We start from the raw sequence: 15,603 nt of genomic DNA, 5'->3' as shown, positions 1-15,603 counted from the left end.
TGCTTCTTATTAAAGAGAAAGGGAACCCCAAACAGACTTTGGTTGTACATAAAGAAAGTCAGAAGTATGTGAAGCTGGGGATTACCACTCTCCGTAAATAAAAGTGCTTTCAGTTACCAATTCAGAGAGATTTGAGAACCTAAGACCAGCATCTCCAATAGGCAGAAAACTGTAACCTCAGTAAAGCACCCACATTCCTAAGACTACTACTTTTTGAAAGCTTCTCTGGATGTGACGCCCGATACAAAGCAGAAACAGAAGAGCCTGTAGACTTGCATTTAGGGAAGGTCAGGAAAAAGGACCTCAAGTCACAATATCCAAGACTAGAAAAAGGAGGACCCAGATAGAGATGGACACTAGAAGGAGGCAGCATCTAAAGGAAACATTTTGTGACTAGCAGGTGAAAATAACTCAGGAAACTGGTCTTGAACTAGAAGGACCCTTCAGATGATAGTAAGAAGACCCAGGTGGAGTAACAAGCAGTTATGTGTGGGAGAGAGGCATTAGATGAAGCCAGAAAACTAAGGATTGCCAGACCATGAAGGGCCCTTACATAGAATGCATAGGAGGTGGAAGATTGAAATGGTTAAAGCAGGAAAGTGACATGATCTATTTTATGATTTAGACTCCCTTTGGCTTTTGCAAGGTAAAAAATATGGAAGGGGCCAAAACTGGAAGCATGAAGAATACTTCAGGCAAAATGATGGCAGTTGGAACCAATGTGTCTCCTGTTGGGATGGAGAAAAGTGGAGAGCTATTTAGATGACAGCATATATTGAGAGAGCTATTTAGAAGGGAGAATTAATAGAGAATGTTAGGAAATTAGAGTGTGAGAGGTGAAGAACTGGGAAAAATCAAGTTTATTTTTCAGTTTTCTGGCTTACATTACTTGGTAGATGATGGTACCATTCATTGAGACAAAAAATATAGAGAAAGAGGGAAGGTGATGGGTTCAATTTTAATTATTTCCATTTTTGTGGTGCCGACAGGACATCTAGGTGGAGATATCAAGTAGGAAGATGTATATAAGGGAATGGAGCTTAGAGGAAAGGTCTCGAAGTTATCATTCTGCAAACAGTATTTGAAGTCGTGGAAGATAGAGGCTAAATGTATTTATAATTATAAGTATAAAATATAAATAAATATATGCATGAAATTCTAAAATCAAACTTTAAGGAAGAATAAAATGTATTTATATGTATAACAGGTAAATAATAAAATAACAGAAGAGAGCTATTCTAGAGGAGTGACATCAGCAAGATGACAGAGTAGGAGATACCAGCATTTATCATCCTACAAAAAACAACAGACAGCTATCTATGAAACAAAATAGCCCTAGGACAACTAAAGAGTCCAATTAAGAAACTACAGCAACACAGTGGAGAAAAAAAGACAATCAAGCAGAAAGGATTGCTGGAGAGACCAGCTTAGGGGAAACATCTGAAGACTGCTAAGAACAAAGAAGGGTAGAGGCTATGTGAATCAGCCATGCAGGGGATGCCATGGTGGTCCTCAATGGACTTCTCTGTAGAGGACTTCAGCAGATATTTCCACTGAGAAACTCAATAACCCCCATCACAGCCATGGACTCCCTGAAGCTTTCACAGCAAGGAATCCCGTAGTGTTCGTCAACACAGACTACAACAGATGCTCTGCAGGGGGCACCAGGAGCTTTTACCGCTGAGGTAATTAATAGCCATCAGCAACATGAACCCTCCATAGAGGGAAACACTGCTGTATCTTCCCCAAAAGAAAGCTGCAGTTGCACTGCTCTGGAAACAGGGATGCCAGGTCCCCAACACCATGCACGCCTCAGACCTCAGAGCAATGGCTGCTCTGTGTGCACCTGCACTTCAGACACCAGCTCCACGGCCACTCTACACACATCCATGGTCCAGACCTCAACTCTGCAGCTACTTTGCAAGTGCCTGCATTCTAAACTCCAACTTCACAGCCTGATCTATGAGCATCCACATCTCAGGCACCAGAGACACCACTGGTCCAGGCTGGAGAAAGACCAGGGCTTCAGAGGCACTGTCTGTCCACATTCACCCACACTTCAAAACCAGGCTCTATGGCTGCTCTGCATGCACCCACATGTCAAACACCAGAGTTACTGCTATGGCAGAGTGCCACTGTCACAGACTCCTGAAGCAGTATTTCTCTACAAGCATTCATGCTTGAGAATCTGACTCCGTGGTAGCTCCATGTGAGCACATGCAACAGGCACTGGAGCCACCACCACTGTGAGAGAGCCTGAGAGCTATGACCAGTGCCAAGAGGGATCCCTTCAGTAAGAGCATCTCTCATGAGATAAAAAGAAATCAGGATGGCCCCAGCAGCCCTCACCACCACTGCAGACATCTACAGCCTTGGCCACTGAGGATTCCTGCAATCTTCACTGACACTGACCTCAGCTAACAAAGCTGCACAGAGACTATGCCGCAGGGATTTCCCTGGGGCCAAAACCTCCACACTCCATCCAGTTGGCTCCCACAAACCCAACAACAGGTGAAGGTCTTAATCCACGAAAACCAGCCTGTAAAGTCTGTAAGAGGTGATCGCACCATCGAATGTGCACATATCACCACAAAGCTAAAGAAATACAAAAAAAATCAAAGAAACAGGACATCACCAAAAGAACAGAATAATTTTCCAGGAACTGACCACATAGAAATGAAGATTCATGAATTATCTGAAAAGTAATTCATATAATTGTATTAAGGAAGCTCAGTGAGCTACAAGAGAGCACAGATAGGCAAATCAAGAAAATCAGGCAAAAATACTAGATAAGATCAATAAAAGCAAGAGCTGGTTTACTGAAAGATAACAATTTTTTCTTTTTTTTTTTGAGATGATTAAAAAAAAACATAGCCAGACTAAGAAAAACAAGAAACGACTCAAATAAGTAAATTCAGAAGTGAAAGAAGGGACATTACAACTGATAACACAGAAATACAAAGGATCATAGCAGACTAGTGTGAGCAACTATACAACAACTTAGGTGGCCCAGAAGAAATGGATAAATTCCTGGAAACAGGGCATGGTGTCAAGACCAGGCAGACTCTGAACTCACCTCCTTCCATGGACACAACAAATTTACAACTAATCTTGGAACAATTACCCCTAAGAGAGAACTTAAAACTGGATAAAAAGAAACCCCACAAAAAGGGATGGTGCTAACTGAGGTGGAAGAGGCAGAAATTCTTTTCTGGAGAGCAAAAAGCATCTAGCTGCCATGCTTCACAGCTGGCTAAGAGCAACCTTAAGGTATGAAGCCTTCCCTGGAGAAGTGGGAGATCTGAGTGGGGGAGTGCTACCATAATAAACACCTTTTGGACTCAGGACAACTGAGACAAGTATCATAACACCTGGCATTGCTGGCTATTAACTACAATGGGGAATATCCCCAGAAAAGCTATTGGACATAAGGGGGAAAAAAAGCCTACTCCTAAAAGGCCCACGCACAAATTCATCTGTTTTGGAAAGCAACCTAAAATCACCAGAAGAAATGTACACAGTCCTTTGGTGAAAAGAGACTCACTTGATAGGGTCTGGGTGCATCTCAGTGAGGATGGAGAACTCAAGGGACTCAGACACTGGCAGCAGCTATTATTGTCATCTAGTAGAGGTGTGCTGACACAGATGCTGGCAGAGGTTATGGGAGTTCTTCCTTTGGCCAGTTAGTGCAGGGGCCTTCCCCACCCACTGGAGCACTGATTTAATCCACCTCAGCAAGGGCAGGCAGCCCACCCTAGGGATGGGCCCCACCCAACAGCAAGTCCTCAGGCAACTTGTGGGCCTCCATAGGACAGTGCCTGGGACCTCTGCAAGCAGGCGAGTGCATCCACCTGTGCAGGTCAGAGCATTGTGGGGGGGGGGCCTCTGCAGTGGGGTAACTGAGTCCACATCAGTGGCTCAGGGTGCACGCACAGGGCAGGACTGTGTTGATGGGGTGTGTGGCCCTGAAGGTGGTGGGGCCTGTCAGCTGCAGCAGACTTGTGCTTCTCAAACAGCCACACAGGGGATCGGCCCCACCTTGCAAAGCCTGAATAAATTGGGTGCTCCCATGCCTGGGGCCAGCCCCACTCAGCTGAAACCCTGAGCGAGGTGACAACAGCCTTCCTGGCCAGAGGCCTACAGCAATTGTAAGCCCCTGAAACTAGCAACCAGCCATGTTGGGGGCCTACTCACTTAACAGAAAAACAGCAACAGGAATGTGCTATTAGACCTTGCAGCCAACTGGGCTGGGGGTCCCCAGGCCCGATAAAGTGACTGAAAACGACTGTAGCAGCCACACATAGCTGAGCATCACAATCAGCCAGCCAGGGGACAGCCTAGCCTCGCTGGATACCTGCAGTAAGAACAACCATACCATAACAGAAGGACACCTGTAGCCCACACAGGGAACACCCCTGAAACACTTGGAACTGGTGATGAAAGGGAAGCACACTGCATGGTCTCATAAGACATCTCTTATATAAGGCCAGCTCTCCAAGATTGGGAGACATAGCTGACCTACCTAATACATAGATATAAGCACAGAGAAAGAGACAAAATGAGGAGACACAAGAATACATTCCAAGTAAAGGAACAAGACAAAAGCCCAGAACAAGAGCTAAACAAAGCAGAAATACACAATCAACCTGACAGAGAGTTCAAACACAGTCATAAGGATGCTTACTGACCTTGGGAGAAGAATGGATGAACTCAGTGAGAACTTCAACAAAGAATTGGAAAATATAAACAGGAACCAATCAGAAATAAAGAATACAATACTGGAAATGAAAAATTCACTAGAGGGACTCAATAGCAGAGTAGATGATACAGAAGAATGGATCAGCGACCTGGATGAAAGACTAGAGGAAATCAGCCAAGCTGAACACAAAAAAGCAAGAAGAATTGAAAAGAATGAGGACAGTCTAAGGGACCTCTGGGACAACATCAAGGGCACTAACATCCATGTTATAGGTGTCCCAGAAGGAGAAGAGAGACAAGGGCACAGAGAATCCATTTGAAGAAATAATAGTTGAAAAATTTCCTAATGTAAGGAAGGAAAAAGACATCCAGGTACAGGAAGCACAGAGAGCAGCAAAAAAGATAAATCCAAAGAGGCCCACACCAAGACAAATTATAATTAAAATGTCAGTAATTAAAGATAAAAAGAGAATCCTGAAAGCCATAAGAGAAAGGCAACAAGTTACATACAAAGAAAACCCCATAAGAATATCAGTTGACTTCTCAACAGAAACCTTACAGGCTAGAAAGGACTGACATGATATAATTAAAGTGCTGAAAGGAAAAAACCTACAGCTAAGAATACTCTACCCAGCAAGGTTTTCAATCAGAGTGGAAGGAGAGATAAAGAGTTTCCCAGACAAGCAAAAACTTAAGGTGTTTATCACCAAGAAACCAGCTTTACAAGAAATGCTAAAGGGACTTGTTTAAATGGAAAAGAGAAGACCACAAATAGGAATAAGAAAATTATCAAAAAAAAGCAATAAAATCACCGTAAAAGCAAATATACAATAAAGGTAGCAGATCAACCACCTATGAAGCTAACATGAAGGTCGAAAGACAAATTACTAAAATTATCTATTTCCATGATAAGAGAATAAAGGATACAAATACACACAAAAAAGTGGTTAGATATGATATCAAAAACATAAAACATGGGAGGAGGGGAGTAAAGAGTATAGTTTTGAGAATGAAGTCAAGTTAAAGAGACCATCAACATTATATAGATTGCTATTTAACTAGGTAATTATATATGAACTTCAAGGTAATTACAAACAAGAAACCTATGATAAATACACAAAAAAATAAGAGAAAGGAACCCAAATATCATTCTAAAGAAAGCCATCAAACCACAAGGGAAGAGAGCAAGAGAAGAAAGGAACAAAGAAGAACTACTAAAACACCAAGAAAAAAAGTAACAAAATGGCAGTAAGTACATACTTATCAAAAGCTACTTTAAATGACAATGGACTAAATGCTCCAATCAAAAGGCATAGCATGGCCAATTAGATAAAAAAAACAAGACCCATATATATGATGCATAAAAGAGACACACTTCAGAACTAAAGGTACTAACAAACTGAAAGTGAAGGGATGGAAAAAAGATACACTATGCAAATGGCAATGAAAGGGGCCAGCCCTATGGCATAGCAGTTAAGTACGTGTGCTCTGCTGCTGGCGTCCTGGATTCAGACCCCGGTGTGCACTGATGCACTGCTTGTCAGGCCATGCCGTGGCAGGATCCCACATAAAATGGAGGAAGATCAGCACGGATGTTAGCTCTGGCCCAGTCTTCCTCAGCAAAAAAGAGGAGGATTGGCATGGATGTTAGCTCAAGCTGATCTTCCTCACCCACACACAAAAAAAAAACACCAATGAAAAGAAAGCTGGGGTAGCAATACTTATATTAGACAAAATAGACTTTGAAAGAAAAACTGTAACAGAGACAAAGAAGGGCACTACATAATGATCAAGGAACAATCCAACAAGAGAATATAACACTTGTAAATATCTATGTACCCAAAATAGGAGCACCTAAATATATAAAGAAATTACTAACAGACAAAAAAGGAGAAATAGAAGGTAACAGAATAATAGTAAGGGATTTTAACACTCCACTCAAACCAATAGATAGATCATCCAAACAGAAGATCAATAAGCAAACATTGGCCTCAATTGACACATTAGACTAGATGGACTTGGTAGATATATACAGAACATTCCATCCAAAAGCCACAGAGTACACATTCTTTTCAAATGCACATGGAATATTCTCCAGGGTAGATCACATATGAGGCCACAAAATAAGTCTCAATAAATTCAAGAAGACTTCAATAATAACAAGCACCTTTTCTGACCACAACGGTAAGAAACTAAAAATCAACTACAGGAAGAAAATTGGAAAATCCACAAATATGTGGATATTAAACAAAATGCTACTGAACAACAACTGGGTCAACAAAGAAATCAAAAGAGAAGTCAAAAAATACCTGGAGACAAATGAAAATGAAAATGCATCATACTAAAATTTGTGGGATAGAGCAATAATGGTTCTAAGAGGGAAGTTTATACGAATACAGCCCTACGTCAACAAACAAGAAAAATCTCAAATAAACAATCTAACAATGCAGCTAAAGGAATTGGAGAAACAAGAACAAACAAAACACAAAATCAGTAGAAGGAAGGAAATAACAAAAATCAGAGCAGACATAAATGAAAGAGAGAATTAAAAACAATAGAAAAAAATCAATGAAACTAAGAACTGGGTCTTTGAAAAGGTAAAAAAATTGACAAGCCTTTAGCTAGACTCACCAAGAAAAAAAGAGAGAAGGCGCAAATAAATGAAATCAGATACAAAATAGGAGAAATTTCAACAGACACCTCAGAAATACAAAAGATTATAAGATAATACTATGAAAAGCCATATGACAACAAATTGGATAATCTAGAAGAAATTGATAAATTCCTAGAATTATACGACCTTCCAAAACTGAATCAAGAAGAAACAGAGAATCTGAATAGACCAATCGCCAGTAAGCAGATCAAAACAGTAATCAAAAACCTCTCGAAAAATAAAAGTCCAGGACTAGATGGCTTCCCTGGTGAATTCTACCAAACATTCAAAGAAGACTTAATACTTATCCTTCTCAAACTCTTCCAAAATTTGAAGAGGTGGGGAAGTTTTCTAAGTCATTCTATGAAGCCAACATTACCCAGATATCAAAACCAGACAAGGACAACACAAAAAAAGAAAGTTACAGGCCAATATCACTGATGAATATCGATACAAAAATCCTCAACAAAATACTAGCTAATTGAATACAAGACATTAAAAAGATCATACACCATGATCAACTTTTTATATTCTAGGGAGGTATGGATGGTTCAACATCTGCAAATCAATCAATGTGATACACCACATTAACAAAATGAAGAATAAAAATCATATGATCATCTCAATAGATGCAGAGAAAGCACTTGACAAGATACAGCATCCATATATGATAAAGACTCTGAATAAAATGGGTATAGAAAGAAAGTGTCTCTATATAATAAAGGCCACATATGACAAAACCACAGCCAACATCATACTCAATGGTGGAAAACTGAAAGCTATCCCTCTAAGAACAGGAACAGGACAAGCATGCCCACGCTCACCGCTCCTGTTTAACATAGTACTGGAAGTCCTAGCCAAAGCAATCAGGCAATAAAAAGAAATAAAAGAGATACAAGTTGGAAAGGAAGAAGTGAAACTGTCACTATTTGCAGATGACATGATTTTAAATATAGAAAACCCTAAGGAATGCACCAAAAAAACTTTTAGAGATAATAAATGAATACAATAAAGCTGCAAGAGACAAAATCAACATACAAAAATTAGTTCCATTTATATACACTAACAATGAATTAGCAGAAAGAGAAATTAAGAATACAATCCCATATACAATCACAACAAAAACACTAAAATACCTTGGAATAAACTTAACCAAAGATGTGAGAGAATTGTACACTGAAAACTATAAACCATTATTGAAAGATACAGAAGAAGACACAAAGATATGGAAAGATATTCTGTGCTCTTGGTTTGGAAGAATTAACATAGTTAAATTATCCATACTTCCTAAAGCAATATACGGATTCAATGCAACCCCAATCAGAATCCCAATGACCTTCTTTATGGAAATAGAACAAAGAATCCTAAAATTTATATGGAACTATAAAAGACCCTGAGTAGCCAAAGGAATCCTCAGAACAAAGAACAAAGCTGGAAGTATCACACCCTGACTTCAAAATATACTACAAAGTGATAGTAATCGAAACAGCATGGTACTGGCACAAAAACAGACACATCGATGTATGGAACAGAACTGACAGCCCAGAAATAAACTCACAGATCTATCGACAGCTAATTTTCAAGAAGGGAGCCAAGAACATACAATGGAGAAAGGAAAACTTCTTCAATAAATGGTATTGCAAAAACTGGACAGCCACATGGAAAAGAATGAAAACAGACCATTATCTTATGCCATATACAAAGATTAACTTGGAATGGATTAAATATTTGAATGTGAGACCTGAAAACATGAAACTTCTAGAAGAAAACATAGACAGTATGCTCTTCAACTTCAGTCTTAGCAGCATATTTTCAAGTGCCATGTCTGACCAGGCAAGGGAAACAATAGAAAAAATAAACAAATGGGACCACATCAATCTAAAAACCTTCTGCACAGCAAAGGAAACCATCAACAAAACGAAAAGACAACCTAACAATTGGGAGCAGATATTTGCGAACTATATATCTGATAAGGGGTTAACATGCAAAAAATATAAAGATTTCATACATCTCAACAACAAAAAATCTAACAACCCAATTAAAAAATGGGCAAAAGACCTGAACAGACATTTCTCCAAAGAAGATATACAGATGGCCAACAGACACAAGAAAAGATGTTCAAAATCATTAACTATCAGGGAAATGCAAATCAAAACTTCAATGACGTATCACCTCACCCCTGTCAGAATGGCTATAATTAACAAGACAGGAAACAACATGTGTTGGGGAGGATGTGGAGAGAAGGGAACTCATACACTGCTGGGGGGAGTGCAAACTGGTGCAGCCACTATGGAAAACAGTATGGAGATTCCTCAAAAAATCAAGGATAGAACTACCGTATGATCCAGCCATTCCACTGCTGAGTATTTATCCAAAGAACTTGAAAACACCAATGCATAAAGATACATGCACCCCTGTGTTCATTGCAGTATTATTCACAATAGCCAAGACTTGGAAGCAACCTAAGTGCCCATCAAGGGATGAATGGATAAAGAAGATGTGGTATATATACACAATGCAATACTACTCAGCCATAAGAAAAGATCACATCCAGCCATTTGTGACAACATGGATGGACATTAAGGGTATTATGCAAAATGAAATTAGTCAGAGGGAGAAGGTTAAATACCGTATGATTTCCTTCATTAAGTAGTATATAATAACAACAATAAACAAACACATAGAGACAGAGATTGGATTGGTGGTTACCAGAGGGGAAGGGGGGAGGGAGGAGTGCGAAAGGGATAATTAGGCACAGGTTGTGGTGATGGGTTGTAATTAGTATTTTGGTTGTGAACATGATGTAATCTATGCAGAAACAGAAGTACAATGATGTACACCTGAAATTTTTACAATGTTATAAACCAATGTTACTGCAATAAACAAAAATTAAAAAAAAAAAAAAACAACCAATATGTACTTGTGAATGTAACTTAGAGAAGCAGGGAAGGGGGAATGAGTGCTCTTTGGTTTTAACCCCATATATGCTGGGTTCAACGCAGAGGAACAGATATCAGGGCCGGCATCAAACATATTAATAATACACCTGACAATAATAATAGCTAAGACTTATATAGGGCTATTACACCAGACATTATTTTAAGAACATTATGTATATGAACTCATTTAGTCTTCACAATAACCCTATAAGGTAGATTCTATTATCAGGACATTTACTTAAAAGATAAAAAGTAAGCCACACTGGGGGAAGCAAGAGCCACTTACTAGCCATAAGACCGAAAGCAACACATTTTAAATTCTCTGAAGCCCACACTCCTAATTTGTGAAGAATATAAATAAATAAAATTTTTAAAAGGAACAAAGACTATATCACAGGTTTTTTATTTCATTGTACAGAGTTTTCAACAACATGTAAAATATGGAATTGATTCACTGCATCAAAATGAATACTTAAATTATAAGCATGTGTGTGCATGTGAGTGTGTGTGCATGTGTATATTTGTAGGCAATTTTGTGAATACACATCATGAGAATGGGTTTGATAAAACTAAAACAAAGTGGCAGGGACAAGAAAAAAAAATTCCCCCCGTAAAGGCTAGCATCCATGATTGTATTTCCGTTTCCCACTGAAATATAAGACTAAAGCCTATAATATTAGTTAATTTTTATTGAGCATGTGCGAAGTATTTCATAGCCATTATTCCATTCATGTATCCAGACAACTTTATGAAGTACTATTTTATGCCCATTTTACAAGTAAGGAATCCGAAGCCCATAGAGGTTGTCACTTACACGAGAAAGATGAAAGATAAAAGGCAAAGCTTTGGCCCTCAGAGAGATAAGGAAAACAGATTAATGACTTAATGGCCTTTTCAAGCCTGCAGTAATAGTATAAACACTAAAGAAGACAGGGACCATCCTGATTGCAAAGCCAGGGTAAGTAAGAAGACAGAAAAATACTTGACTTTTCTGAGAAGGTCTTAAGGCAAACTGAAGATACCAGTACTTTAGAACTTTCCTTCACCTGGCGTGCAGGATTCACCCATTCATGTACTCAGGCACCAAAAGATAACATTTGAATGTATGTAGGTAACATCTGAGTGAATATACACAGACTGTTGGAGTTAATGCTCTTTAAATAGGTAATAGTGTCAATTCCCTTATATTTACACTTTCATCTTGATCTTGGAGTAATTTCTTGCTGTTTAATATGAGAATTGGAGATAAAATATGCAAAGTTCCTAGTACACAGTAGGCACTCTATCAATGATAGCTGTTATTATTCCAGCTAGAGCCCTAGACTTGACCAAAAATGTAACTGGTACTGATCCAGCCTCACATAAGGAATAGGTCAAATCATCATTTATTTTTTTAATGGCTTACTCCCAGGCCCTAGCAATAAGACTAAAAGGAAGCCACCTTTCTCAAATACTCAATGGTCTAGGGAAGTGTTTCTCAGTCTTGGCACTATTGACATTTTGGGCCAGATAACTCTTTATTATGGAGTAGGGTATCCTGTGCATTGTAGTATGCTTAGCAGCATCCCTGGCCTCTACCAACTAGATACAAGTAGCACCCTCACCCTGTTGTCACAACCAAAAATGTCACCAGATATTGTCACATGGTTTCTGGGGGACAAAACTGTCCCCAGATGAGAACAACTGCTCTAGATAAAAGAAGGAAGTATCAAAGAGTACATAACAAAAGGAAGGGCAGAAGTTGTTAATATCAACATTGTGGGAGGCAGAACCTTGGAGGGCCTGAGGGAGAACTAGGACAAATAAGACTGTATCTTGCCCACTTCTCCCCTTCAGAACACTTTTATATAAACTATATGTAGATAATCTCTTCTCATGGGTAAGCATAAACATTAATAGTGGCTATCATTTCCAAAAACCTGATGATTAATAGTAATAATAGCTAAAACTTATATAGAACTATTATGTCAGGTGGTATTTTTAAGAGTTTAACATATATGAACTCATTTAACCCTCACAACTCTATAAGGTAGATTCTATTGTTGCGTCTATTTTTCCTATGGGATGTGGCAGGCACAAAAATTTTATGGAGTGTCTCCGAGATTGCATAGCTAGGTAGTAAGAGAGCAAGGATTTCAGTCTGGCTCCAGAGTCCATCCTTCTAATCACTATTCTACACAGTACACTATGTGCCACGTGCTTGACCTGCATTATCTGCAATTGTCATGGCACCTCTTGCCCAGGGTCACACAACTATGAAGAGGCAGACCAAAATTTGAAACCTAGTGTCCTTCCACTATATCTCACTGTCTCTGCAATTGTTAACAAAAGCATGCATGAGGGATACAGGGCTGAGAGAGGCAGGAAATGTCATTGAAAGGTTACCAGTATGTAGAAAAGCATTCTAAATTATGATAATAAAGCAATAAGGGAAAACAAATGAGACAATAGAGGGACAAAGACAAGGCAGGGATAAAGAAAGAATACTAGACTATAGCTCAAGAACTTTAGGGAACTATCTATTCATATGATACAGAAATGGATGGTCCTGCCTGCACAACTCTAGAGAGAACAATTGTTTGAGCTGCTTAAATATTTGGATTAAGAATTTCCACAGTTTTTTGTGTATTTGTGCAGATCATTTTACCTCGGTTTCCTCATGTGTAAAATGAGGATATTACCTAAATAATTGCATCAGTGAGACAAAATCTATTTAAGTACACAGCACAGTATTTTACATGTACTTACTATGCACTAAATATATGGTAGCCACAGGTATTACTTTTTTTTTTTATAAAAAAATATTTTGGACAAAAAACAGAAGCTAGACCCAGGGCCGAAAAGAAAGAGAGAAAGGGAGAAAGGGAGAGAGAGAGAGAGAATTTTCATGACTGAGAATCACTTTGTAAACCATACCTGAGAGAGAGACAGAGAGAAAATTTCCGGGACTGAAAATCAGTTTGCAAACCACACTGGATTTACCCCCGCACAATTATTATGCACAAACAGGACAAACGGACAGGAAGGACTCTGAGGGGTGCCAAAATAGTCCAAATGATGTGCACAGCAAATGTTCTGGGTGTAAGCATACTACAACTTCCAAAAGTCTCCTTTCATCCCCAATGAATGCCTCCCCTATGTCGCCCTAGTAGAGAGTGAAAAGGAAATTGACTTCCACCATACCCAAACTCGTGAACCACAACCACCACCACCACTAAAGTTCTTGGAGTTGTCCACTTAAATACCTGTCCCTCCACTCTCTTTTGATCTAGCCTGCGTTGCACTCTTACCTTCCTCTGTGGGATTAGCTTGGCCAGCTGCACACCCAAAAGCAGGAGTAATGGTTCAGTCACAGGCCAGGTGGTCTTTGACCCAAACTTGGGGCCGCGAAAGGCTGGAGCTGCTCAGCCTACTAGGCCAAGGGGGAGCCGACCAACTGCAGGAGCAGCAACTGGATTCAGGTGGTGAACAGAGGTGCCATAGCGGCCTGGATTCTGCATGGTCCTAGTGCTTCAGAGTTGCGTGCACCATGGGCAAGAAGGAGGAGAAAAGACTAAGCAAGGAGGTGGTTAGGAATCCTTTCATTTACAAGTCCAATATCTACCCACAATTCCACAGGAGCTTATTTATCATCACCTGCTGGGTTCTGGGCCAGAGATGGGGGCGGGCGGAGCTGAAGTCTAAACAACTCTGTGTGCAATGCAACCAGCTGTTAGCACTGGTGTAACCCAACACTGAAAGTGAGATATAAGAAGGAACACTGTCTTTGGAGTTCCCAGCTCTGCCACAAGGTGGCTTTGGCCAATTTACACTGTCTCTGGTACTCAGTTTGCTCAAATGAAAAATGGGAATAATTGCTCCTACATTAAAGAGTTATGGTAAACACTGGATAATCAAACACAGCACAATTCATGGTAAATAGTGTGTTATAAGTGATAGTTATAATTTATTTCAGTTGTACCTGTGAAAAAAGTATTGTAAGTATACTTTTGTATGTAAATATTCAATATGTTCAACAAACAACTAAATGCCAAGCGTGTATATATTATCTATATCCATATTATTTAATCCTTATAAGATCACAAATAGTACTGATGAATATCAAATCTCTAGCCCACATCTCTCTCCTAAACTCCAAATGCTTGAATCCAATGACAATTTGACATCTCCACATGAATAGCTCATAGATCCTTTAAACTCAATATGACCAAAACTCATCTTCCCAAACCTGCTGCTCCTCTAGGTCCATCTATTGCATTTTCATCCACTCAGTCAACCATGCCAAAAATCTGGGACTCATCCCAGATTCTTCGTTTTCTCTCATCCTCAAAAATCGTCACCAAGTCCAATTTAACGCTTTTCCCTCCTGACTCAGCCCTAGCTCAGATCTCACTGACATTTACATGAACTTCTACAAATAACTAACTGATCACCTTTGCTTCATTAGAGTATTCTTTCTAATATACAGATCTGACCATGTTACTCCCCTGCCAATGAGGCTGCAATGATTCCCCATTTTTTTTCTCAGGTTCAACGCCCATTTACTTTGTATGGTATTCAAAGATATAACGATTGGTGTTTGAAAACCTCCCTACCTCATCCCTAGCCTGTTCCATCCCTCCCATGCTATGCTCCTGCCAAACTGAACTACCTGAAGGGTCTCTCTCCCTTCCATATCTTTGCATATGTTTTCCCTATTCCCTCTCCAAAGAGGAAAAAGAATGAGTGTGTGTGTGAGGGGGTGTGATCTACCTATTAAAGTCAGGGGGGATTTATGTAATTCCACCATCCATTTAGCAATCAAAGGTGGAGACTCAAGAGTTATCCTTGACTCTTTCCTAAATATGTTTCCACTATAGAGCTAACGTCCTTAGTGTGTCTGCAACCTGTTCTCTATTCTCCATTCCCACTGCTACTACCTGAATTATGTAATAGCTTCCTAACTAGTGTTATGCTGCCTTCAATCTGTCCCTTTTCAAAACCATTCACTACACTTAAATTTTATTATTTTCTGATAAAGTAATTTATGCTTCTATTTATGCTGTGTATATTTGACCTGTCTTTTATATCTTCATGAAAGTGAGTATTATCTCTGCCAATTTCATAAGTGAAGAATTGATTCTCAGTGTTGTTTAAATTTATATTTATTTGATTTATAGTGATGATGACACCTTCTTTATGTGATTATGGGTCATTTGTATCTCTTCTATTGTGAATTGCTTGTTCACATCCCCTGCCAAATTTTTGGGGTTTTATCCTTTTAAAAACTAATTTGTTTATTTTTGCTATCGTTTCTCTTGCTTGGTCAGACAT

At 39.3% G+C, this 15,603-nt stretch overlaps 1 protein-coding gene across 1 annotated transcript in view; it reads right to left on the bottom strand.

The window, feature by feature from the left end:
- Nucleotides 1-13,771, bottom strand: part of FAAH2 (fatty acid amide hydrolase 2) — a 66,537-nt gene extending 52,766 nt beyond the window's left edge. The window contains 3 exon segments of the mRNA XM_058535074.1: nucleotides 8,708-8,730; nucleotides 13,581-13,714; nucleotides 13,717-13,771. Of these exon segments, the coding sequence (XP_058391057.1) occupies nucleotides 8,708-8,730; nucleotides 13,581-13,714; nucleotides 13,717-13,771 (212 nt within the window).
- Between the last annotated feature and the right edge of the window lie 1,832 nt (nucleotides 13,772-15,603).

Source organism: Diceros bicornis, chromosome X (assembly GCF_020826845.1).
Source record: "Diceros bicornis minor isolate mBicDic1 chromosome X, mDicBic1.mat.cur, whole genome shotgun sequence".
In the NCBI taxonomy this organism is placed as follows: domain Eukaryota; kingdom Metazoa; phylum Chordata; class Mammalia; order Perissodactyla; family Rhinocerotidae; genus Diceros; species Diceros bicornis.
The sequence above is the reverse complement of the archived record's forward strand: the minus strand, read 5'-3'. Positions and strand labels throughout refer to the sequence as shown.